At 42.1% G+C, this 27018-nt stretch overlaps 1 protein-coding gene across 1 annotated transcript; it reads right to left on the bottom strand.

Annotated features, from left to right (window-relative positions):
* Positions 1-6409: 6409 nt before the first annotated feature.
* LOC115147693 (myosin heavy chain, fast skeletal muscle) lies at positions 6410-25917 on the bottom strand. Its single transcript, XM_029689991.1, has 41 exons — positions 25840-25917; positions 25359-25404; positions 25031-25258; positions 24484-24630; positions 24131-24287; positions 23783-23810; positions 23410-23518; positions 23164-23256; positions 22729-22789; positions 22427-22525; positions 22002-22105; positions 21476-21614; positions 21101-21219; positions 20800-20949; positions 20535-20705; positions 18549-18852; positions 18130-18194; positions 17949-18036; positions 17715-17832; positions 17436-17559; positions 16874-17010; positions 16149-16404; positions 15711-15953; positions 15186-15362; positions 14944-15089; positions 14675-14765; positions 13897-14286; positions 13649-13775; positions 13343-13461; positions 11504-11700; positions 11183-11366; positions 10881-11046; positions 10594-10718; positions 10124-10432; positions 9699-9902; positions 9420-9545; positions 9111-9281; positions 7541-7645; positions 7349-7444; positions 6800-6931; positions 6410-6526 (listed from the first exon to the last, which is right to left on the bottom strand). Exons 3-41 carry the CDS (start codon positions 25244-25246, stop codon positions 6506-6508), a joined length of 5814 nt encoding a protein of 1937 aa, XP_029545851.1. The 5' UTR covers positions 25247-25258; positions 25359-25404; positions 25840-25917; the 3' UTR covers positions 6410-6505.
* Positions 25918-27018: the final 1101 nt, after the last annotated feature.

Below are 27018 nucleotides of genomic sequence, written 5' to 3'. Positions count from 1 at the left end.
GAAGCACCAGCGCTGTGCTTGCCACCTACTCATCTTAGTATCTACAGTTGATGTCCTGAAAGCAACATCCAGTGAGGCTACAAGGTGGAACTCCTGGTTCATGGCTGTAGAAAGACTTCTGAGGATCGTCAAAGACAAAGGAGATGCGGCCGTCAGAGTTCTCTGTACAGACTTCGAGGTTCCAATGTAAGTAAGGATGATGTATTATTTTGTCATAATTTAAGGTCTTGAATGTTGTCTAAATCTGTTGCAGTGTTTCCTGACCCTTTGCTTGGGGACTAATAACTGTTTCACATGTTGTAGCCATACACTATCATGGATCCATGTAGTTAACTACTCATCCAGCCATTGATTACTGTAGTTAATCAGGTGAAATGGTTAGTGGTCCCCTTTGTATAGGGTTAGGAAACACAGTATTATTATATATATTTTTTTCATTGGTTCAATCCAGCTGAACTCGCCTTCCTCACAAAGTATGCTGTCACCATGAGCCCAGTCACAAAGGCCATCAACGTCCTGCAGGCTGAAACCAATGTCCAGATGGGGTGGCTACTTCCAACTATCAACATGCTGATCGCAAAACTTGACCGAATCAAGTTGTCCCTGAAGTACTGTAAGCCTCTGGTGGATGCGCTACAACTGGGACTGAAGGAGCGCTTCAGCCACATGTTTCATGACCCTGAGCTGATAGCAGCTGCAATCCTTCTCCCCAAATTCAAAACAACGTGAACAAAGGATGACGCCACTATCAGAATGGGTAAGACACAATGTGGTTTATTAACAGTATTTTATTATTCATAAACAAATGTGTATGGTGTACATTTTGACACTTCAAAGATTTGAGAAACACCCATTTAAACTACAATCCTGACTTTGTGGTTCAGTCCAATGGGTAGCCTACTTAGCCCTGTTGCTTGGTTTATATTGTTTGGTTCTGAGAATATGAAATATACTTATTCAAGTCACTGAGGGAGAGAGAGTAATGTATAGCGTTTACATTATGTCAGGATATGTTATTGTTAGCCATCAGGGATCCTATGGAAGGGATCCTCTGGGAGGAGAAGAGACACAGTTTGGTGCAGGCACCACGGCAGCTGTGTGTTGAGTGCAGGGAAGCGATCACATGTGGCAGACATTGATAAGGGGAGAGAGCCATGGATTAGTGATGGAGGGGGGTCGAGATAATGTCAGGTCAGGTCACGTTAAGGGAGAAATAAAAGTTTATGGCCCATATCACTTAGTGTCCTGACTAGCAGTAAAGAATGATGTTTGTACAGATGTGTAGGAGGAGACTCAGCCTATGAGGAATGTTTAAATAGTCTATCACAGTGCCATTCGTTTTGTCACCAAAGCCCCATATACTACCCACCACTGCGACCTGTATGCTGTCGTTGGCTGGCCCTCGCTTCATATTCGTCGCCAAACCCACTGGCTCCAGGTCATCTATAAGTCTTTGCTAGGTAAAGCCCCACCTTATCTCAGCTCACTGGCCACCATAGCAGCCATAGCAGCACCCACCCGTAGCACTTGTTCCAGCAAGTATATTTCACTGGTCACCCCTAAAGCCAATTCCTCTTTAGGGCCTCCTTTCCTTCCAGTTCTCTGCTGCCAATGACTGGAACGAACTGCAAAAATCACTGAAGCTGGAGACTCATATCTCCCTCACTAACTTTAAGCACCAGCTGTCAGAGCAGCTCACAGATAACTGCACCTGTACATAGCCCATCTGTAAATAGCCCATCCAGCTACCTCATCCCCATACTTATTTATTTCATTTATTTTGCTCCTTTGCACTCCAGTATCTCTACTTGCACACTCATCTTCTGCACATCTATCACTCCAGTGTTTAATTTCTATATTGTTATTATTTCGCCACTATGGCCTATTTATTGCCTTACCTCCCTTATCGTACTTCATTTGCACACACTGTATATAGACCTTTTCTATTATATTATTGACTGTATGTTTGTTTATTCCTTGTGTAACTCTGTGTTGTTGTTTGTGTCACACTGCTTTGCTTTATCTTGGTCAGGTCGAAGTTGTAAATGAGAACTTGATCTCAACTGGCCTACCTGGTTAAATAAAGGTGAAATAAAAATTAATAAAATAAATCAAAATCTGTGCTTGTGTGAAAATGTTTTTTGTCTAATGCAGCTGTATTGATCCTCTGGGAAGATTAAACTTGGTTCAGCTTTCATAGTGTTTGTTGAATTTTTTACTCTGAGAATTAGAACCTAACAACATACAGTGAGGGAAAAAAGTATTTGATCCCCTGCTGATTTTGTACGTTTGCCCACTGACAAAGAATTTATCAGTCTATAATTTTTATGGTAGGTTTATTTGAACAGTGAGAGACAGAATAACAACAAAAAAATCCAGAAAAAAACGCATGTCAAAAATGTTATCAATTGATTTGCATTTTAATGAGAGAAATAAGTATTTGACCCCTCTGCAAAACATGACTTAGTACTTGGTGGCAAAACCCTTATTGGCAATCAGAGGTCAGACGTTTCTTGTAGTTGGCCACCAGGTTTGCACACATCTCAGGAGGGATTTTGTCCCACTCCTCTTTGCAGATCTTCTCCAAGTCATTAAGGCTTCGAGGCTGATGTTTGGCAACTCGAACCTTTAGCTCACTCCACAGATTTTCTACGGGATTAAGGTCTGGAGACTGGCTAGGCCACTCCAGGACCTTAATGTGCTTCTTCTTGAGCCACTCCTTTGTTGCCTTGGCCCGGGTGTTTGGGGTCATTGTCATGCTGGAATACCCATCCACGACCCATTCTCAATGCCCTGGCTGAGGGAAGGAGGTTCTCACCCAAGATTTGACGGTACATGGCCCCGTCCATCGTCCCTTTGATGCGGTGAAATTGTCATGTCCCCTTAGCAGAAAAACACCCCCAAAGCATAATGTTTCCACCTCCATGTTTGACGGTGGGGATGGTGGTCTTGGGGTCATAGGCAGCATTCCTCCTCCTCCAAACACGGCGAGTTGAGTTGATGCCAAAGAGCTCCATTTTGGTCTCATCTGACCACAACACTTTCACCCAGTTGTCCTCTGAATCATTCAGATGTTCATTGGAAAACTTCAGACGGGCATGTATATGTGCTTTCTTGAGCAGGGGGACCTTGCGGGCGCTGCAGGATTTCAGTCCTTCACGGCGTAGTGTGTTACCAATTGTTTTCTTGGTGACTATGGTCCCAGCTGCCTTGAGATCATTGACAAGATCCTCCCGTGTAGTTCTGGGCTGATTCCTCACTGTTCTCATCGTCATTGCAACTCCACGAGGTGAGATCTTGCATGGAGCCCCAGGCCGAGGGAGATTGACAGTTCTTTGTGTTTCTTCCATTTGCGAATAATCGCACCAACTGTTGTCACCTTCTCACCAAGCTGCTTGGCGATGGTCTTGTAGCCCATTCCAGCCTTGTGTAGGTCTACAATCTTGTCCCTGACATCCTTGGAGAGCTCTTTGGTCTTGGCCATGGTGGAGAGTTTGGAATCTGGTTGATTGATTGCTTCTGTGGACAGGTGTCTTTTATACAGGTAACAAACTGAGATTAGGAGCACTCCTTTTAAGAGTGTACTCCTAATCTCAGCTCGTTACCTGTGTAAAAGACACCTGGGAGCCAGAAATCTTTCTGATCGAGAGGGGGTCAAATACTTATTTCCCTCATTAAAATGCAAATCAATTTATAACATTTTTGACATGCGTTTTTCAGGATTTTTTTGTTGTTATTCTGTCTCTCACTGTTCAAATAAACCTACCATTAAAATTATAGACTGATCATTTCTTTGTCAGTGGGCAAACGTACAAAATCAGCAGGGGATCAAATACTTTTTTCCCTCACTGTATATTGGGGATGAGGATGGATTAATGTTGGCTCATAACTGCATGATTTATCATGTCACCTTCCTTGTATTTCAGGAATGGACTACATCAAAGTCCACCTGGAAGAACCCTTGCTGCAGCTAGGTGATGGCACCAGTTCATCAGATGAGGAGGACTTCTTCTCTGCCATGAAAACATCTCAAGCACAAGAAAGCTCCAAACAGCTGGACGGATACCTGGCCTGTTGAGCTGATCATATGGAGTTGCTCAAGTCCTTCCCGGCAGTCTGTAAGCTGTCTCTGAGGTTAAACACACCCTTACCTGCATCAGCTGCATGTGAAAGGCTGTTCAGCATTGCAGGACTTGTTTTCAGCCCCAGGAGAGCAAGGCTGGATTCCAGAAACTTTGAAAACAGATTTTACTGAACATGAACCATAAATTCTTACGTTTACTGGCTATATTCCTTCATTATTAAGGCATAATTCTATTTTGTCTGTAAGAGATGTATTTTGAAGTGTTGCCTATTTGAGAATCCACTTTTTTTTTATCTGAGCTCTTCTTGCATCCATAAGACTGTTACCTTTCAGAGAAGCTCAAACCAAATAAAAGGTCTGGCTATTTTGCTTTATTGGATTTACGGCTCTTAAGTATCAAATTAAATTCCTTATATTAAGCAGTGGTGGAGGTACTTAAGTATCAAAAGTAAAAGTATGAAACGTAAGTACATCTACCACTGCTTAATATAAGGAATTTAATGTATAACATGTTATTTTACTCAAGTATGATGATTGAATACTTTTTACACCACTGTACATAAGTACATTTAAAACCAGATACTTTTAGACTTTAACTCAAGTAATATTTTACTTGGTGACTTTTACTTGAGTAATTTTCTATTAAAGGTATCTTTTCATTTACTCAAGTATAACAATTGAGTACTTTTTCCACCACTGATGGTAACACTGACAGAGCTCCAGAGTTCCTCTGTGGACATGGGAGAACCTTCCAGAAGGACAACCTTCCAGAAGGACAACCATCTCTGCAGCACTCTACCAATCAGGCCAATATGGTAGAGTGGCCAGAAGGAAACCACTCCTCAGTAAAAGGCACATGACAGCCTGCTTGGAGTTTGCCAAAAGGCACCTAAAGGATTCTCACACCATGAGAAACAAGATTCTCTGGTTTGGTGAAACCAAGATTGAACGCTTTGGCCTGAATGACAAGCGTCACGTCTGGAGGAAACCTGGCACCATCCCCACGGTGAAGCATTGTGGTGGCAGCATCATGCTGTGGGGATGTTTTTCAGCGGCAGGGACTGGGAGATTAGTCAGGATCGAGGGAAAGATGAACGGAGAAAAGTACAGAGAGATACTTGATGAAAACCTGCTCCAGAGCGCTCAGGACCTCAGACTGGGGCGAAGGTTCACCTTCCAACAGGACAACGACTCTAAGCACACAGCCAAGACAACACAGGATTGGCTTTGAGACAAGTCTCTGAATGTCCTTGAGTGGCCCGACCAGAGCCAGGACTTGAGCCCGATCGAACATCTCTGGAGAGACCTGAAAATAGCTGTGCAGCAACACTTCCCATCCAACATGACAGAGCATGAGAGGATCTGCAGAGAAGAATGTGAGAAACTCCCCAAATACTGGTGTGCCAAGCCAGAAGCATCATCCCAAGAAGACTCAATGCTGTAATCGCTGCCAAAGGTGCTTCAACAAAGTTCTGAGTAAAGGGTCTGAATACTTATGTAAATGTGACATTTCTGTTATTTTTTATGGGGTATTGCGTGTAGATTGATGGGGAGGATACAATTTTATAAATTTTGTAATAAGGCTGTAATGTAACATAATGTGGAAAAAGTCAAGGGGTCTGAATACTTTCCAAAGGCACGGTATGTGTTGTGGTGCCCTATGACAGTGTTATGGCCATAGAAATAGAATGACTAGAATGGTCCTGGACCCTCTGACCTTAGCAGTTTGACTGGTGAACTCATGGCTGCACATACAATGGCAAAGCTGGTACTCTGATGTAAAATGTAATTTAGAAAGTTTATACTAGGACTATTTGCTTCCTGTCTTATTTGGATGAACAAATGTTGATAACATAAAGTATCTTCTCACTGACTTTCTGTCAAGATATCAGTTAAATCAGTCTCTGTCATTGAATAGCCTTGTGTTGTCAGACATCGCACCGTAAACGACTGGGGGCAAGGCTAGAAATTGACAGAAATATTTAGTCAGTGTCTGATTTTACACACTAGTCATTCACTCCAATGGAAATCTACCAGCATTACCTTGAAAAAATCAGTAGCTTAAATGCATAGGATGGCTGAACTACATTGATTTCAATAAAAGTAAGGCTAAGCAACAACAAACTTGAATCCAAAGCTCAGTCTGAGAATTTGGGTGGTTACATTTCTTCAGCCTCATCCCTCAGCTGTTTACAAAAAACAAACTGCTTTGTTGGGTGACCACTATTGTTGTTCAAATCCCAAAATGCTCCTTTAATTAAAGTAAAATATTTGATGGTAAGAAAAATCTGTTTGCTGAGTAATAAGTCCACAGTCACAAAGGAAGTGTATGTAGGCCTACATGTTTTTAATCAATGCTCAACATTTCACCATGAAAATCATATTTTATGGAACAGGAAAATGGTAAGACTTTGGTCTTGTTTATTCAGCAACTTCTTTTCCCTGTAAGAAGAAAGAAAGAATATAATGGATCAGTAATAATAATGAACATGATTAATATATGGATCATGCATTTAATGCTCAGTGCTCAGCTTGACATTTTAAATTTTGAAGTACCAACTTGAAATAATATTTTGAAATGTTCTTCTTAGAGATCTTAAATACAGTTGAGTGTAAAAGGTCTGTATTGACCTCTGAGAAGACTGAATCATAGGTGGTGTTGATGTGGTTATATCTGTACATGAGTCAGGTATAGGTTTAGCAGCAGTTCTGTACCTTTCCAGAGTCACGGGTCTTGGCTCTGAGCTTGTTGACCTGAGTCTCAGCGATGTCAGCACGCTCCTCAGCTTCCTCCAGCTCATGCTGAACCTTCCTGAACTTAGACATGTGCTGGTTTGCTGCTTCCTCCTGGGTGAGGAAAAGAGAGGGAGAGCAGAACATCAGCATTTAAAGTTTGAAGCTTCAGGTAGGAAATTAAAACATTATTTTCAACAAAACACATATTGGCAGATTTAGGATAGCAATGTATACAGGGAGATAGATGATAGAGCAGAGAAAGTGAGTGGCAGAACGGGATCAAACCGTTGCCTCCAGCACTACCACTAGACCAGCAAATTCATATTCAACCCCCTCTCCTTTAAGTTGGTAACAAATAGGAATAGGAGGCACTCGGAAATGTGTATAATTTCATCAGCATTTACTTGCACTATCAATTGTCATTGTTGACTGATGTGCTGTAGCAACACTTCAACTAAATCGTATGGACATTACGTTTTGTAGAGAAAAACTACATTTTCGAATGTATGCTTTCAGAGTCTGACTCACCGCTTCCTCAGAATGCCTCTTGTAGGCCTTCACTTTCATCTGCAGCTTATCTACCAGGTCCTGAAGTCTGTTAACGTTCTTCTTATCCTCCTCAGTCTGTGGGAGAAGATCAAAGAATCAATGTCACAATAGTTTTATACACAAACCTGTCTGTGTTAGTGTCAAGTGTGTAAAGAATGCACTTTCTCTTACCTGGTAAGTGAGCTCCTTGACTCTGCGCTCATACTTGCGGACTCCCTTGACTGCGTCTACACCTCTTCTCTGCTCGGCTTCCACCTCAGTCTCGAGCTCACGCACCTTTGTGGAAGAAATAGACATAGGAGTTTGTTGGAGGTCGTGAAATTGGACATAACAAATATTTGTAAAACAGAGGTATAGTCTTCTACTCAGTCAAGTCATTTTATTATTTTATTTGAAGGGGTCTGTAATAATAACATCAACTTTTCATTATCTGGGTCAGTGGTTCTCAAAGTGGAATTTACATTTCAATTTGTTTATGTATATTTCTAGCAAGAACAGATTAAACAGCCAGGGATCTTTGGAAAATGTTTAGAGGGTGCAATACAGTAGATTGTAATATTATTCATCCACAATTTATGTCATTAACTCTTAGATAAACAACGGGTCTGGGAGGCTCACAACTCAATTCTTCTTGTATTTGTATCCATGTTGTCATGCGTTTAGTGGCGTATTGTGCAGTACCAGTATGGCCACTAGATGCCGCCACCTGCATGTTTTAATGTTGGGGCATTTCTTCTACTATGGAGCTCGCGCTATGGCAGTTGAGAGAAGTTCGCCAATTGAGCCAACAGAAAGTCAGAAGCACCGACATAAATACATTTTTATATATTTATTTTGAAGGTAAGCGAGTGTAAAATCACTATTTTCAAGACGGTAATGTTTCTGGAGTATGTACATATGTTTGTTGAGGTGTTATGTTGTGTTTTTAGGTTTTATGAATTTATTAACGTCCGCTAGCCTACAAGCTAATTCAGCCATTAGCCTGCTAGCTGGTAGCCCCGCATAGCAACGCTAGCTTCCCTAGCAACGGCCGGTGAATGAGACATGTAACTATAGAGAGAGAAATTATTACTACGAGATTAATTCGATGAATGTATGTTATATTCTGTGTTGATATTTATTGTGAATTATTATCATTATTATTATGAATGAAATGGCAGATTAGAAGAAGTCTGCTGAGACAATTAAGCCTGAATGAAACAACTAGATGAATACATTTAAATTCATTTAAAGGTCTTGGACCAACTCCACTAAATAAGTGTAAAAGTATTATAATTTGTTTTGTTATGATCATAAATTCACTTTAATTTAAGCTTTAAAACTGCAACATTTACTTTTTGCCCCAAGGCAAAATGTGTAGAATGACAGGAAATGACCTTTAAAACGGCAACATTTTCTCTCTGATGCAAAGAGGGGGGACTTAAAAATGTTATTTCCCAGGACCCGAGACTTGATTAGTCCAGTCATACACTGAAGAAGTCATAGGAAATCTGCGTGCATGCTATTTTTATCGCACTTTAATGTAGGAGTTGTGTTCTGATGTTATGAGGGGGGTCCCTGATGAATTCGCTGTCACAAAAGGGGTGGTCCCCGATGCAAAGAAGTTTAGGAAACCCTGATCTAGGTGGGTTATTGCGAGAACAAGTCACTAAACAATGCTCCTGCGTATTTTTATATGATCAAATACATTTCCAGCAATCACTCTTTCAATCCACCCTGATCCACCCTGCTGGTAACTCACCCTGGACTCCAGTTTCTGGAGCTGCTTCTTGCCTCCCTTCATGGCCAGATTCTCAGCCTCATCCAGGCGGTGCTGCAGGTCCTTGACTGTGACCTCCAGGTTCTTCTTCATCCTCTCCAGGTGGGAACTGGTGTCCTGCTCCTTCTTCAGCTCCTCAGCCATCATGGCCGCCTGGAATAATAGTTTGTTTAATTTATGCACCAATTGGCACCAATCATAATATCCCTCTCAGATCTTTGTTGTTCTTAACCAGCCCAGCTACCATTGTCACTTGGAGACAAATCAAGTTGATGTAATTCAAGGACTCACGTCAGTGATGGCCTTCTTGGCCTTCTCCTCTGCATTCCTGGCCTCCTGGACGATGTCGTCCACCTCTCCCTGCACCTGCACCAGGTCAGTCTCCAGCTTCTTCTTGGTGTTCAGAAGGCTGGTGTTCTGAAGGAGGAAGACGATTTGTTTGACTCTCAAGAGAACTTGCAAGTCACAAGACTGTAATTATGAAAATCTAAGGCAAGCACTGTCAAATGCCAGATGTGTTTAAACTGTATGCTTGGTTGAGTTTCATTAGAAATGGCTTTTGACCCATACCTGGGAGTGCAGCAGTCCAACACGCTCGCTGGCGTCTACCAGCTCAGTCTCAGCCACTTTGCGGCCTCTCTCTGTCTGCTCCAGAGCAACTCTGAGCTCCTCGATTTCAGCCACCATCAGACCGTTTCTGCGCTCCACCATGGCTGCCTGCTCCTTCATGTCCTCTGCGACACGGACGGCGTCATCAAGGTGCAATTGGGCATCCTGGGGTTCACAATGACATACGTTCATTCGGACTTGTGGAAATAGGTGTGATAGGATCAATCAGTGATAGAAATGTTCATTGGTAAAAATTTCCCCAGTATCGCTACCTTTAGTACATAAACCATTCTATTAAAATCCTCTGTTGTATTATTTTCTATAGATTTACAAACAAATCACTCTCCATGTTCAGGTGTTTGAACCTGGTGTCCCAGTCCCTTTACCTTGAGCTGTCCCTGGACGTTCCTCAGCTGTTTCTGGGCCTCAGCGGCCTGCCTGTTGGAGTGGCTCAGCTGGATCTCCATCTCGTTCAGGTCTCCCTCCATCTTCTTCTTCACCCTTAGGGCATCATTCCTGCTCCTGACCTCAGAGTCCAGGGTGCTCTGCATGGAGTCAACCACCCTCTGGCTGTTCCTCTTGATCTGCTCCATCTCCTCATCCTTCTCAGCGATCTTCCTGTCCACCTCACCCTTGATCTGGTTCAGCTCCAGCTGCACACGCAGAATCTTGGATTCCTCGTGCTCCAGTGTTCCCTGGACAAACAGAAGGAGTCAGGCCAATTGTGTTCAATACATTTGGATGTAGGAATTAAATATATATGACTACAATAAACTCCAATACAGACAGCATTTCACTGTAGCTGGCATTTTCTAGTGTTCCACTGCTTTTCCCATCAAACAGCTGTAGTTTGTACCTCTGCCTCCTCCAGAGCGGTCTGGATCTCAGACTTCTCTGTCTCCACGGTCTTCTTGGCCTTCTCCAGCTCATGGATGCTCTTGCCAGTCTCTCCGATCTGCTCAGTCAGGTCAGAGATCTCCTCTGCACACACACACACAGGAGCAGTTTACACTTGGGAGATTTTCAGTGGATATCACCAATGCACTGAAGTTGACATTGAATCATAATAACAGTGAATTTATTAACAGCAATTAATATTGCTAGTCAAACATGAGCCAAATAGAATTGCTGTCAAATGCTCACGTTGCAGGTTCTTGTTCTCTCTCTTCAGAGTCTCCAGATGATCCAGAGCCTCCTCGTAGGAGTTCTTCATCTTGAAGAGTTCAGTGCTCATAGAGCGAGCCTCCTTCTGAGCACCTTCCAGCTCAGCCTGGCCCTCCTCATACTTCTGCTTCCACTCTGCCAGAACCTAGGGGAATCCATGGGATTTTCATCAGAAGTCATTTATGAAGAGTTTTGAATTATAAATATACTACAATTATACTACAAATAATCATATAGCAGACAGTAAATATCACCCTATGGTGAGGTTTATTCATTTTCACCTTGTCAAAGTTCCTCTGCTTCTTGTCGAGGTTGGCGGCCAATGCGTTGGCTCTCTCAACATCAATCATGAGGTCCTCCACCTCTCCCTGCAGCCTCTGCTTGGTCTTCTCCAGGGAGGCGCACTTGGAGTTGGTCGCCTCAATGGTCTCCTCGGCCTCCTGCAGACGCTGGGCCAGCTTCTTCCTATTGGACAACAGAGGATGGTTTTATGTTGCGAAAACAAATGTTACAATACATATTGATGTAACATTTTGTCAGAGCCACCTACCACCCTCACCATCCACACCATATCTGAGTTTTTTCTGTTACGTGCGACTCACTTGGCCTCCTCCAGCTCCTCTGTGCGCTGGATGGCATCAGTTTCATACTTAGTCCTCCACTGAGCCACCTCACTGTTGGCCTTGGACATACCGCGTTGCAGCTCTGCCTTGGCCTCCTGCTCCTCCTCAAACTGCTCCCTCAGGAGGTCACAGTCATGGCGAGCAGACTGAACACCGTGGGCCAGTGCGTTTTTAGCCTGTGAGAAAGAAAGACAAGGAGAGATGAGTGAGATAGTCAAACAAATTATGTGGACTTGTTTACGTGAAGCTGTGTGGTTTGTTGCTAACGTTACTTTGCTACCTGCCAAAATTACGGTTTTACTTTTTAATTACCGTTTTGTATTTACATTTTTTCCCTCGCTCGACTTTTTACATTCAACTTTTTCAACCCTGACGCTTTATCTGGACATGGTTCTACACGACCTCCACCAGCCGATGTTAAGTAGTAACACTAACATTATGCCTTCTAATTGCAGTCGCTGTACTCATAATATACAGGAGAACAATCGCCTTATGGTGAGGATAGCCGTGCTGTAAGCCCAGCTTCAGACGCAATTGTTAGGCAAGGATAATTTAAGTGTAGGAAAGGATGAAATAGCTTCTGTGCCACCAATTAGTACAGATAGTAGAATAAATCCCCTCGCACAGTCCCCGCAGCCGGACAACTTTCTCATGGCTTCTGGAAGGAAATGCTGTAGGAATGCTCAACCGGTGTCGCTCATTCAGCCGACAGAAACTTTCAGCCGGTTTTTCCCATTAAAGAACGAGTCTGAGTCAGAGGCCGAGCCTTCTCTGTTCTCTCCTCCACCTTTTACGGGGTCTGAGACGCCGAAGCCTCCCACCATTAGCTCTGACAAATTGAAAACCCTAGTCATTGACGACTCCATTACCCGCAGTATTAGACTTAAAAATAATCATCCAGCGATCATACACTGTTTACCAGGGGGCAGGGCTACTGACGTAAAGGCTAATCTGAAGATGGTGCTGGCTAAGGCTAAAACTGGCGAGTGTAAAGAGTATAGGGATATTGTTATCCACGTCGGCACCAACGATGTTAGGATGAAACAGTCAGAGGTCACCAATCGCAACATAGCTTCAGCGTATAAATCAGCTAAAAAGATGTATCGGCATTGAGTAATTGTCTCTGGTCCCCTCCCAGTTAGGGGGAGTGATGAGCTCTACAGTAGAGTCTCACAACTCAATCGCTGATTGATAACTGTTTTCTGCCCCTCCCAAAAGATAGAATTTGTAGATAATTGGCCCTCTTTCTGGGACTCACCCACAAACAGGACCATCCTAGCTGGAGAGGTGCTGTCATCTTATCTATGAACATAGACAGGGCTCTAGCTCCACAATGAGATAGGGTGCAGGCCAGGCAGTTAGCATGCCTGCCAGCTTAGTGGATTCTGCCACTAGCACAGTCAGTGTAGTCAGCTCAGCTTTCCCCATTGAGACCGTGTCTGTGCCTCAATCTAGGTTGGACAACACTAAATATGGCGGAGTTCGCTCTAGCAATCTCACCGGAATAAAGACCACCTCCATTCCTGTCATTATTGAAAGAGATTGTGATATCTCACATCTCAAAATAGGTGCTACTTAATGTTAGATCCCTCACTTCCAAGGCAGTTATAGTCAATGAACTAATCACTGGTCATAATCTTGATGTGATTGGCCTGACTGAAACATGGCTTAAGCCTGATGAATTTACTGTGTTAAATGAGGTCTCTCCTCCTGGTTACGCTAGTCTCTGAGGGTGAAGAGACACTAGGAGTCTGAGGGTGGTGTAGTCACCGTCTATGTAAAGATATGGCTCTAAACTCTCCATTTTGGGTCCCTTACCTTGACCTCCTCCTCAATCGCCCTCTTCAGCTCCTCCACCTGCTGGGTGAAGGCCTGTTTTCCTCTGGTCAGCTGAGATACCAGAGCTTCCTTCTCCTCCAGCTGGCGGCCAAACTCACCTGCAGGGACAGAGGATCATCTTGTTAATAGGGTCACCGTTTTCTAAGATTGAAAATGTATTCTGAGATATCGTAGGGCAATGTTAGGTGGTGAATAATACAGTAGAAACTATGTGGATATAGCCCCTAATACATGTTGGGTTGTACTGAAGGAAAGCATTGGCTTGTTGTTCATTGTTGATGGTACCATTTTCTGTCAGGAGTCTGGCCCTCTGTCCGCTGATGTCGTTGACCTGGCGAACATTCTCATCATTCTTAGTCTTGAGCTCACTCAGCTGGTCCTCAAGAGTACGGCACATCTTCTCCAGATTGCCCTGTTAGTGAAACATGTTCCATCATTACTTTATATATGTGACTCCTGTCAACTTCAGTTCAATTGAATGGTAATGTAGTTGACCATCCTCAACACTGCTTGATCAAAACGTTACTACTCACCTTAGCCTTTGCGACGGCCTCCATGTTGCTAGAGAGGTCATCAATCTCCATCTTGTACTCGCTCTTTTCCTTCTCCAGCTTCTGCTTGACGCGCTGCAGGTTGTCGATCTGCTCCCCGAGCTCAGCCACACTGTCGGCCTGCTTCTTGCGCAAAGCGGCGGCTGTGGCCTCATGCTGCAGGGTGGACTCTTCAAGATCACGACGCAGCTTCTGGAACTCAGCCTCACGCTTCTTGTTCATCTCAATCTGAGCAGCAGTGGCGCCTCCGGCCTCCTCCAGCCTCTCGCTGATCTCCTCAAGTTCCCTGGAGAGATCGGCCCTCTGCTTCTCAACCTTAGCCCTGGCAGCACGCTCAGCCTCAATTTCCTCCTCCAGCTCCTCAATACGGGCCTAGACCAGGGGGCAGGAGCAGGGGGATGAACACTACAATACAGATGAAACAATTGAACCTCACAAAATAATAATAGTATGTTTAATACAAAGCCAGTTACACTAATATATTCAGTAGACAGTGTCCCACGCAGGAGCCAAACCCTCAAAGGTAAGAAGTTAGACAGAGGACTCTAGATGGATATAAGCCATTTTAACATGTATATTGTCATTGAGGGCTGAGTGGGGATGGTAAGAAGCACCAACAAGAAACACCATTTTCCAACCTACTGAGCCATCAGAAGCCACCTGGAAAACTGTCTGCTACCAGAAAAAGTGTACATTTAAAAAAAAAAAAATGATTCAAGTCTGTGCTTTTCTGTACTGGAGTTTATATCATATACTATACCTGGAGTTCCTTGATCTTCTTCTGCAGCTGAGCTCCCAGAGACTGCTCATCCTCAACTTTGCTGAGGAGCTGGGTGGTCTCAAACTCCTTTCTAAGAAACACAAATAGGTCAATTGCAGAGTTGGTTTTGGTTCGATAGTTTAAAGGGACAGTATTTTCCATTCACTTTGCTTTTAAGAATCACATGTAAATGCTAATTCATAATTACAAGAATTAGTCAAGAACAACCATTATAGCAGCTAATACTGTAGTCATTTGTTTGTGATTACTTCTTGATTTTTTCATCAGCTTGCTGCTTGTCATTCTCCAGGTCCATTATGGACTCCTGGGCCAGTTTCAGATCTCCCTCCAGCTTTCTCTTGGATCTCTCAAGGTCCATACGGAGCTTCTTCTCTTGCTCCAGAGAACCCTCAAGCTAGAAGATAAAAACACATATATTGTTCAAATCTAAACAACTGAAGATAATATCATCTTACATGCTATCATGGCCAAAATGTCAAACTCCACTCACGTCGTCCACTTGCTGTTCCAGCTTGGTCTTGGCCTTGGTCAGAGTGTTGACTTTGTCCTCCTCTGCCTGCAGGTCATCCAGTGTCTGCTGGTGGGCCTCTTGGAGGGCTTTCTTCTCCTTGGTCAGCTTGGCAACACTCTCATCCATAGACGCCATCTCCTCTGTCAGGTTTTTAACCTGAAAACAGCCACGTCAAAATTTGTCTTTGGTCACTTCACCATGAAGGGGAGATTTAGTTTGTTATATATTTCATTCATTTCATTTAGATTAGAACTGCATCAACAATTACTGTACTATATATTCAACACTAGATGTCAGTGTTCACCATGCCAGTGTACTGAATGGAAGTCATAAATGAGGGGGAGCAGAACATGCAATGAATGTTGGGAGTACCCCGCAACTGAAATTCTACTATTGTTTCTTAATTTTTCCTGCACCCAGAATACAACTTGAATTCCAATTCTGTTAAGCTATGTTTTGATTGGATTATTGTTTGGTTAGACTGTCTATGGTAAGACACAAGACCTTGTTTTCAGTGGCATGCTTCTCCTTCTCCACTTTGGCCAGGGTGAGCTCCAGGTCATCAATGTCCTTCTTCAGCTCAGAGCACTCATCTTCCAGCTTCCTCTTCTTGGCAGTCAACTCAGCATTGATCTCCTCCTCATCCTCCAGCCTCTCGGTCGTCTCTTTGAGTTTGGCCTCCTGCTGGATCTTGCTCTTGATGAGCCCCTCGCACCTTTCCTCAGCATCGTTCAGACTCTCTCCTTCCTGGTTTCACAAAAGGAGTAAACAAATCAGAGGCCTCATTTTGTGTATCAAAATATACATTTTACTCAAAGAGGTCAGAGCAAATCAATAGAAATTCATGACATATATAACATGGGCAATAAAATGTGTGTTCATATGTATTTGTTTTAACGTGTATGTAAATTTGCCCGTAATCATTGTTGTTTTTTCACTCACAGATGCGACTTGGAGCGCCAGGTCGTTCTTCTCCTGCGTCAGGGCCACCAACTTCTCCTCCATTTGCTTCTTCGTGGACAGAGCCTTCGCCAGGTCTGCTGTCATCTTATCATAGTTCTCCTTCATGTTGGCCAGCTCCTTCTCAGTCTCAGCGCTCTGCAGCAGGGGCTTGATCTTGAAGTACAACTTCATCCATGGCCAGGTTTTCACATTCATGAATGAGCGGATGTTGTACTGGATGGCATAAATTGATTCTCTGGTCGACAGAAAGGATGGAGTGGCATGGTGAGTGACATGCTTAAAGCTACATTCTGTGATTAGATGAACAACAAAACAGAACCACCTGCCACTGTTTGTTTACAGCTGAGGAATGGGGCTAGGGAAATGTAACTCCTCTTAAATTCATAGACAGCGGTCTAGATGCAAGGATTGACAGTCATGCTAAGCTCATGAGACATTTTATATTCTTCAAGAATGAATGGGTAAATACCACACCTATAAATGTCAATTAAACAGCCAAATCCCAAACTGCAGCTATAAAGCTAGAATCCTTAGTTGCTACATCCATTTCTGGACTAAATGAATTAACCCAAAAGCTTTAGTAGACCATTATAAGACGTACTTTCTCATTCTGAACAGCTCACAGCATATAGAGTATGTAATCATAATGCATTAGATACAACTGGTTGACAGAAAGCTTTGTCAAGATGTCTACTATTCCTCACCTCCTCTCCATCATCTTGCTAAACTCTCTCCTCATGAGGAATCCACGGCTGAGAGCCTGGACCATGCCGACCAGAGTGGCCAGCTTCTCATCTCTCATCTCCTCCAGGACACCCAGCAGACCGGCTTTGAAGAACACCTGAGACACAGGTTAACATGGTCAATGGAACCACAGATGGTGACAGATAGAAACGGTTAAATCAAAAGAGGGGAACAACACCACTACATTGATTTAAACAACATTAACGTTATAATGGTTACAAACAAACAATGGGATAGGTTGTTTCTAAATTTTTAGTTATTGTACACAGATACAGATAACTGAAGCCATACCACTCTAACACAATGTACATGATAATCAGTTTAGTTTCTTTTCTATACTTGTGATGTATGACTTTGGAGAAAAAAACACCACCATATTTTTCTACCTTTTCCATTAGTGAAATGAAGAAGAAAGAACAAAAGGATGGATAGATCACCTGGAGAGATTTTATATGGTACAGGTTTAAATTATCATTCAAGTTGTGTTTTGTTGTCAGCTTTTACTGGGGGTATTTGACTGACCTTGGTGTGTCCAAACTTGTAATCCTCGTGATTCACATCAATGGACCCAAGCAGCTTCTCAGAAGCCTTCTTGTTGTCCATGAACTGGCCCTCAGGGATGACACTGGCATTCAGTACTTTGTACCTGAATGAGGAGACATTTTTAACATGTCAAGTTGTAATATGTTGGTTATATTTCATTAAAGGTCAGCCAATTCTGATGCTGGGAAAACCCTTGGAGCAGATATTTTCTGTGGTGTGTGCATGTGTGTGTGCGTTTGCGTGCTCGCGCGTGTGTACCTCTGCTTGAAGTCAGCATAGATGATTCTGCTGGGGAAGCCCTTTCTGCAGATCCTGATACCCTCCAGTACACCATTACACCTGAGCTGGTGGATAACCAGGAAGTTCTCCATCAGACCTGGTAAAACAAAACAAGTCTCTTTTAATACTCATAAACAGGTTAAAGATTGGGATTGTTAAGGTTACTGATACTGTACTGATAAGATTACATATTTAACTCAATATTTATTGTACCTGGAGTCTTTGACTCGTTGGGGATCAGGCAGCGCACAAAGTGAGGATGAGTGCTCCTCAAGTTGGTCATCAGCTTATGTAAGTTCTCCTGTAAGAGGGTTACAAACCATTTTCTCAGACATCATTTATGATCATCAATGCACCTTTTGAAGGACTGAATAAACACATTTCAAAAGCTCACCCTGAACTGGGAGGACACAGTCTGCATGGAACCACCCTTCTTCTTGCCTCCTTTCTTGGCTTTATCTGTTAAAATGGGGAAAAGTAAAAGATAACTAGAAAAGTACATTTCCTAGAGCGGGTGGAATAAATTAAAAATAAGAGTATGTAAGAAATCTATAGTGGTCTTGTCTTCAGCAAGCACACTAATTATAAACCAGAGAATCTCTGGTTAGCTTCACACTTATCTAGAGGCAAATGCTGCCAATGAGATTGTTTAAAATAACACCTATTGTTTTATTAAATTAACCGAGTGTATGAATAAATCAACCCAGTGATAAACCCTGAGAAATTGTGATACATTGAAAGACATTAAAGAACATTTGGGTCTGAGTTGTAACTATTATTTAGTTAAATATTGTGACTTGATACTAGTCTTACCCTCAGGAGGGGGAGGAGGATACAGGGCAGCCAAGATTTTGACTCCGGACTTCTGGTACAGCTGACAAACTGAGTCGTTCAGGGGATCTTTGTTCTTCTCCAGCCACCCAGTGATGTTGTAGTCCACAGTACCGGCGTAGTGCACCAGGGAGAAGTGGGCCTCTGCCTTGCCTTTGGCAGGCTTGGGCTTCTCAAATGCATTTGTTTTGCCAAGATGCTGGGCGTACAGCTTGTCCTTGAAGGTAGTGTCTGAAGACTTGGGGAACATGCACTCCTCTTCAAGGATGGAGAAGATGCCCAATGGCTTCACGAAAAGAGATGTATATCAAATTAGTGATATTTACATTTAGTTAACATGCTATTATAGGATTATATTCATTTAGGGACACATAATAGGAAACATATTGAGTTCTCAACAGTCAGTGGCATATATTAATGGGTGCCAAGGGAAGCAAGGCTTCCCAAAGAAATGGACATAATATAATGTATCTTTCGTCTCGCTTAGCACGAGGCTGAATGTCTCTCACCAGGTAAAGCATCAGAGTGAGCAGAACTGCACCCCTCTGTCTCTGTATGTGTAGCCCTTCTACCTGATTATGTCTGGTCAAAAAGAGTGATATTGTAGCATTGAATGCAAGAGAAGCCAGAGAGCATTTGGCCTCCCTTTATATATTTTTTTCATACAAAAACAGCAAATCAGAGTTGAGCTAAACTGAGTGAGCTAATCTGTGAATGGTCCTGGTGCACCAAAAAATGTGTCAAGGAAAGTTTGGATTTGGCTTCACACCAAATCAAGCCAAACGTCATTGACAGAAATAAAAACTTCAATTGTTGCATCTCATTGTGTTGTTGTCCTCTGGAGGATAGCTAGCTAGCTAAAATGGGCCCTTTCCTAAATTAGCCGTGGATGGAGACAGGGACTTGGACTCATAGTTTTACTTAATTCTACGTACTGGCCAATGATTCTAACACCAATTCTGACCCAACCATAAATTAATACATTGTGCTTTGGCCTGAGAGGAAGGAAGTTCAATATGTAGCTAGATGTAGAAGGCTAGGAAAGGAAGTTAGAATAGCGAGCAAGCGAGCAAGCATTTTAGCCAGGTAGCTTAGAACAATTGTTTTTTAAGCTTTTAAGTTTCTGCAACATGAAAGAGAGGCGTTTCTCTGCAAGTAGGGTGAGTCAACATGCTTTTTCTACTTACTCACACAACACATATTATTAGTAACATGGACAAACACATTTAGCATAGGTTGACTGGACTAAAATAGTTTTTTGGAATCTTTTCATTTTCACTGTATTAGACTAAGCATAGGTGATTTGATGATGTTGAAATGTTGAAATTGAAATGGTGCTGGAATATTGGAGGGAGGCAGCTCCTGTTTTCTTTGCGACTTGCGTTAACTCTCTGTGGTTCTAAATCAATAGATGTTTGGTGGTCCGAAAATGTCAGAAAGATGTACTTGACTGACCATGCTATAGGTCATGTAACTGTTTGTTACATGCATTATAGACTCCACAAGACAGCTGTTGCTGTCCGGTTTTGTGATGAAACAAAGGTGTTGTTGAATTTATTGTTATTGTCTCGGCCTTAGGCCTGTATATATTTTACCCATATATAACTAGGCAAGTCAGTTAAGAACAAATTCTTATTTTCAATGATGGCCTAGGAACAGTGGGTTAACTGCCTTGTTCAGGGGCAGAACAACAGATTTTTACCTTTTCAGCTCGGTTACTAGTCCAACACTCTAACTACTAGGCTACCTGCCGCCCCATATCTCATTGTCAAAGCACATAAACTAACAGGTTGTAGAGCAAACAACGCAATTATCAAAACACAGGTTGTAATATGGATTTTTTTGACTCGATTGGCATCCCCAGTGGATTTAATACTGTGTATGTTGTACCACTGTGATAATATATCACACAGCGCTCCATATGAGCTTTGCTGTTATGGTCCATTATAATCCTCACAGACAGCTTACCTTCTCAATAAGCTCAATGCAGGCAGCCAAGTCCATGCCGAAGTCAATGAAGGCCCAGACGATTCCCTCCTTCTTGTACTCCTCTTGCTCCAGGACGAACATGGTGTGGTTGAAAAACTGTTGCAGTTTCTCATTGGTGAAGTTGATGCACAGCTGCTCCATGCTGTTGTACTGTTGATGGAGTTTTAAAAGGGATCATTTCATCATAGAAGACTGTAATCCATCTCAATCACATCTAAGTGTCTTGTTCTGGTCTCATACTCACATCAAAGATCTCAAACCCGGCAATGTCAAGCACACCGATATAGAACTGCCTTGGATTCTTGGTGTCCAACATCTCATTGATACGGATGACCATCCACAAGAACATCCTCTCATAGATAGACTTGGCCAGAGCACTGACTGAGTTATTAACCTGCAATGATAATACCTCAAATTAATATGTGAGATATTGACCATGTCTAGTGATAAGGTGATACAAGCTTGGGAAAACCAAAGCAATGCACTCGCCCCAACAATAATTCCAGTGCTCAGAAAATGGTAGATTCTGTGTTTGGCCGCCTTACCTGAGGCACTGTCTGTCCCTTGGTCACATACTCGTTGCCGACCTTCACTCTTGGGTAGCACAGAGCCTTCAACATCTCAGCTGAGTTCAGGCCCAGCAGGTAGGCGATTTTATCAGCCACTGGAAAGAGAAGCAACAACAACAGACTCAGGGACACAAGATCACTTGTTTCTGATTTCACACTGACAAAATAGTTTGGTTAAGTTCTTTGTGGGCTAGGTTTTGATTCACCCACATTTTGGAGGTTAGAATTTGTTCTCCAAAAATGATCTCCTGCCTGACTTTCATGTTGCACTGTCTGTCTTAGGTGTTCTATTTCTATGTTGGGGAATGGGACTAATGTTCTACATATTGTATATCTATGAGTGGGACTCACCCTCTGTGCCGTCTGGCTCGGCCTGCTCCTCACGCTGCTTCTGCTTGAATTTCAAGTTTCCATGGTGCAATACAGCTCCTGTCAGCTTGTAGATGCCAATCTTCTCTTCATTAGTGAAGCCCAGGATTGTAATGGCATCCTGGCATTAAAGAGGAAGTACAACAGTGATGAACTGAACTGTAGTTTGGTCAGTTACACTACAGTTCTGTGCTGCTAACTGCAGAACAAATGGGATGGATAGATTTGACTGACTTCTCTGTTCCACATGATTACGCTTGGCCAACACATTAGTAGATGGCAGCACAGTTACACAGTTCCACAGGGCACTTAGTGGTGCTCTCTTGTGGAAGGCACGAAGAGTTCCTTGAGGCACATGCCTAACTAACACAAGGCATTTAGAATCAAACAAAAACATACATGAAAATTCCCAGCTGCCACCAAGTTGGAATTTCACAGTACATTCGGTGTGTATGGTGGTCCTATCCATTCCATATCTAGAGTTTGGTGAACCCTTTGTTTGACTCACATCTGTGGCATCCAGCTCTTCATTGTCATTGATGCTGGCCACAGTGATCTGTCCCTGGCTGCACATGGGGAAGTCGTAGGGGTTAGTGGTGATGAGCGCCATTTCTGTGGACAACGGAGAAATCTCTTAGAATTCTGCTGTCCTACCTTTACAGTATCTCTCCCTCTTTTACTCAGTAGATGGACTCAATGATACATGTAGTATATAATAAATAGCATCAAAAGAGGAGACTGAGACTTGTGGACTAGTGCATCACAGTGCATTACTTGATAGATATTTCCCAGAGACCTTCCAAATGTCTAGATGCTTTGTTACCTTGTAAGTAATCATTGTAATAGTATTATTAGTCTGTACTATAAATATTTTTAACAAGTTACACAGATGGGGGTGGGAAAGAGTTCCTCTGAACCTCTACTTTGTCGTACCAACTAGCTCAGGTTTGTGGCCTGTCATCATCTGGAAGAAGATGTGGTAGCCTCTCTCATCGGGCAGTTGGAAGGACACTCTGGACTTCTCCAGCAGGTCTGAGGGTGAAAGAGAGAGAGAGAGAGAGAGAGAGAGAGAGAGAGAGAGTGAACGACACAAAGAGAGAGAGAAAAAGAAGAGAGATCGAGAGAACAAGAGAGAGCAAGAGAGAGAACATGAGATACATTTAAATTGAATGATCTACCCCAAAAATTCTGTGTGCATTTAGGAAAGCATTGAGAAACAATCAAAACTAACTCACAGGTTTCAATATCAGCTTTAGCCAGTTTACCACCTTGGAAGTGAATCCTGATGAATTTACCCTATATCAGAGCATGGGGGTTAGAAATAGGCCAACAAATAAATCTAACATTTGACTTTGATAGACCCCTTTAAACGTTACAGTTTGTTGGACAGATGTTGGATCTATTGATACAGATATAGGATCTTGATGTAGGATCCAGTTTGCTACAGCAGGAAAATAATCCTGCAGCAACAGGAAATGTGAATTATGATGAAATTTTAAAGATGAAAATTACAATTTTAGAACCTCGAATACACTACAAGTTCGAATTTTCAGCAACAAATCAGTGAACAAAATAAAATTGTAAATCTGTATAACGAAAGGGTATAACGTATCTGTATAACACATTTTTCCAATATAAGGTAACTTCCACAGTATGCCCTTCATACTTACAAAGCGAGACGAGTTGTCGTTCCTCACTGTCTTGGCATTACCGTAAGACTCCAGCAGAGGGTTAGCTGCAATGATCTGATCCTCAAGAGACCCCTGATTGAGACAAACACAAGTTGCTCAAAAACTGGTAACATTGTCAAGTTAGTTTTTCTCAATTGCTTGAAAGAGGATTCACCACTGGAAAAAAAGTTTACACAGCCAACCAAACTGAAATGTGTTAAAAAGACAAACATAAGAACAACCTACCTGCATTTTGCCAGGTTCTGCTTCCTTCTTTGCCCCAGACACTGCAATGGTGGCGAAGTACTGGATGACACGCTTGGTGTTGACAGTCTTTCCTGCACCGGATTCTCCACTGGTTTATATGACAGAGAAAGAGGGGTTTTAGTTACATGTCCGAGTGTCAGATTGGCTTTCACTAAGAAATAGCATAGAAAAATACACTGTTAACCTGTGTTCTGACATAAGTCTTTAACAAATACTACTTCTCATCGACTCGTTATTACACATAGCCTAATGCTCTAATCCATTCATATTGTCATGTATTTCATCACACCAAGTGACCCAACTTATTACAATAGAAACACTTTCTCAAGTGACATTTTAGTAAACAACTTACGTAATCAGGACGGACTGGTTCTCCTTATCTGGAACCAAAAAACGCATTGCTTATCATACTCAAGCAACATTATGGGGACATTATTTAATTCATAGCATCATCATGAATTTCAATTTGGAACATTTTCCATTCAAGGGTAGTGAAATCAGATATTCCCAGCAAACTGTTATTACCTAGACTAGAAAACAGGAGATACCTTTCTGATGCATATTTTAATTTCCATTGATGCATCCATCCATCTATCCATGAGCACTTAATGGACATCTATCCAACCAACCATCCATTCCTCCATCCATCCATCCATCCAACCATCCATTCCTCCATCCAACCATCCATGAGAGCTCGTACCAATCATCATGAACTGAAAGGCGTTGTCAGAGACGGAGAAGATATGGGGTGGAGCCTCCATCCTCTTCTTCCCTCTGTAGGCGTTGACAACCTCTGCGTCGTACACTGGGAGCCATTTGTAGGGGTTCACCGTGGCACAGAAGAGCCCAGAGTAGGTCTGGATGAAAGCATAATTACATTTGTGGATTAGTAAAGTCAGATGTACTTTTACCTGGATTTATGTAAGGATGTGGGTGTACTTTGGTTTACTGATGTGGGTCGACTGTATTGATTTGTTTTGGTTTCTACCATTCATTTATGTGTGTATTTATTTTGTTCATGTATGTGAGTGTTTGTATGTGCAGGTTTCTTACATAGATCATCCATGCTGCATAACGCTCTTTGAGGTTATACAACACAGAGGCTTCATTCAGGTAGGTCATCATGGCCATGTCCTCAATCTTGTCGTACTTAGGGGGGTTCATCTCATAGATGTCTGCATCTTTGAACTCTTTTCCTTCCTGAAACAGTCAGAAATCTAAATTACATACAGATCAAACTGGACATGACTAAATGCTTTTAAAAGTTTAATCTTTAAAAAATTGTACTTCCACATTTAATCCACTACTTAGTTATCACCCACTGACACATAACTGGTGATTCTTGACTTGTCAATATCAAAAGTTCCATGCCAATATTAAATACAGCTTTAAACATCATGTGTTTGAAGGTTATATTCTGCTTACAAAAACAAATACATGTATAATCTATCTGTTGTTACTGATTTCAAAAAAATGCTTCATAATATATATTTTGTTTTAAAGTTTTTATATTGAAATGCTTTTGATAATTTTGATGATTTTTCATGAAACAGAGTAATTATACGAACTTGAACTTGAATACTTTTCAGATCAGGCTTACCTCCTTAGTGCCGTCAGGTTTCGTGACTGTTACAGTACACTTCCCGTCGGCCCTGGCAGTGACCAGACCCTTAAGGTACAGCTCTGCCTTGTCTGTCACATAGCAGGAGTTCTTTGAATCAAAGGGTGCGGTTTGTGCCTCAATCCTTTCCCTCTCAGGCTTACGGAGGTATATGGCAGCCTTGCCGTAGATTTGCATCTCCGCGTCCGTACTCATGGTGACGGATAACTAGGAAAGAGATGAAACATGATTGACTCTGTGGTGCTTCCTTCCCAGTCAACAGAGTTAAGTGAGCGGTATCTCTCAGAAGACTCAAACCATGTCTCACCTTCTTTTTCCCCTCCTACAGATGAATGTGTACTTCTTGGAGGACCCTGTGAAACATGAGAGTGTTGTGAAAATGCAAAAGTCTAAAGCATTATCATTTTAACCCCAGAATGTCTAAAAAAAACATTTAAGTAAATAATTAAAGCCATGTCAATTTAAACTACAGGTGCAACTGCTAACTTTCATTTTCCTAATAGCATCTCACTTTACTACTGAAATAAATACCCCTGAAAACCCAGTTGCATTCTAGACTACTCCCTTAATTTACAAACAGGTGCTGGAGCACCACTTTAGACCATAAAAGGAAGTTACAGATTTGAAGTAATGCACATTTAAAGAAAACCAATGGCACTTGATTGCATATTGTAAAATCTTACAAGAGACATGCAGCACTCAATTTAAACAGTGCAGTTAGCTACTGCCTCAGTTGCTGAGTAAAGATGAGACACATTTACAACTCTAAGGAGGTGTAGAGGTCTTACCACAGAGGAAGAAGGTATCTGACTTATGGATGCTGGGGCCTCAGCCTCCTTATATCTGGTTGGAAGTGCCAACCAGGCAAAAGTTAATTATGGACCACTCTGGGAAAGGAAATGAATTGGATGAGAGACCTGTTTATTTCTGTGTATCACTAGCACCTCCCACTTCCAGGAGCACCACACTCCCATTACATTACTTTTTAATGTCATATTTGTCTCTGAATTGAATTTCACTGAACTTTACATAAATGAGAGATGTCATTACTAATAATTATGACAATATCAAAAGTTTGGTTCATCCAAACGTTACTTCTACTGAACCTCATATACTGTAATGGAGTGAGTCCATGTTGCCCCACTACAACTACAATAGTTTTCATTAAACCTAATCTGGCCTTATTTAGTTCCATTTTAGTGGCATTAATCCTCATCAACAACTTTAAATATATGTTCACCTGTTATTTATATTATTTAGCTTGTAAACACATCTGAACTGTCTCCTCACCTCATGCTTGTGACGGAGTTGGCCGTTACCTCGTGCTTTGCTCACTTTGATTTATCACCCTGGTGGAACCATATTAAATTAATATTTAAAATCTAGAACAGAAACATTTAGGCCTTCAATAACAGCTTATAAAACCGTTAAATCTAATGTGTTATTTATCTACAGTATGATCTATTAAAAAGATTCTCGAGACGCTTTTATTTGTCTCACATTTCAGTTGGCTAAAACAGTCCAGTAGGATTCTTACATAACATCATACCAGTATTTCAATCATCTTATCCACTCATATTGCTGACAGCGATATAGCTGCCTCAAACTTTTATTACACTCTGAAGTTAACCGCTTAGCAGCTGAGCTGACTTCAGTAAAACTGTTATAAAATGAATAGGAAATAGTTGCAAAAAAGTAACAGATTCCTTTACATTTACATTGCATTTTCACCACCTGAATACACCCTGTGTGTTTGGGGTGCTGTTTCCACCCAGCACATTAGTAGGGGGACCGGGGTTGGTTGTCACTTTTTACTCTGGTGTGTATTTCTCATCACCAGTATATCTGTCACAGATCCCTCCGGAACTGTCATTATGCACACCTGGTTCCTATTCCCAGTGATTAGTAATTGTATAAGTGTGCCTTTGGTTTACCAGTGTCCTGTCGATTATTGTCACAATGTCCGT

Source organism: Salmo trutta, chromosome 14 (genome assembly GCF_901001165.1).
Source record: "Salmo trutta chromosome 14, fSalTru1.1, whole genome shotgun sequence".
In the NCBI taxonomy this organism is placed as follows: Eukaryota; Metazoa; Chordata; class Actinopteri; order Salmoniformes; family Salmonidae; genus Salmo; species Salmo trutta.
This window is presented reverse-complemented; position numbering and strand designations above follow the sequence as displayed.

Coding starts and splice junctions, on each gene's coding strand:
- LOC115147693 (XM_029689991.1), bottom strand. CDS start 25,246: ATGAGTACGGACGCGGAGATGCAAATCTACGGCAAGGCTGCCATATAC. Junction 20,706..20,799: donor CCGGGTTTGAGATCTTTGAT/GTGAGTATGAGA, acceptor CTCCATCAACAG/TACAACAGCATGGAGCAGCT. Junction 9,282..9,419: donor CCAAGAAGGCCATCACTGAC/GTGAGTCCTTGA, acceptor CTATTATTCCAG/GCGGCCATGATGGCTGAGGA.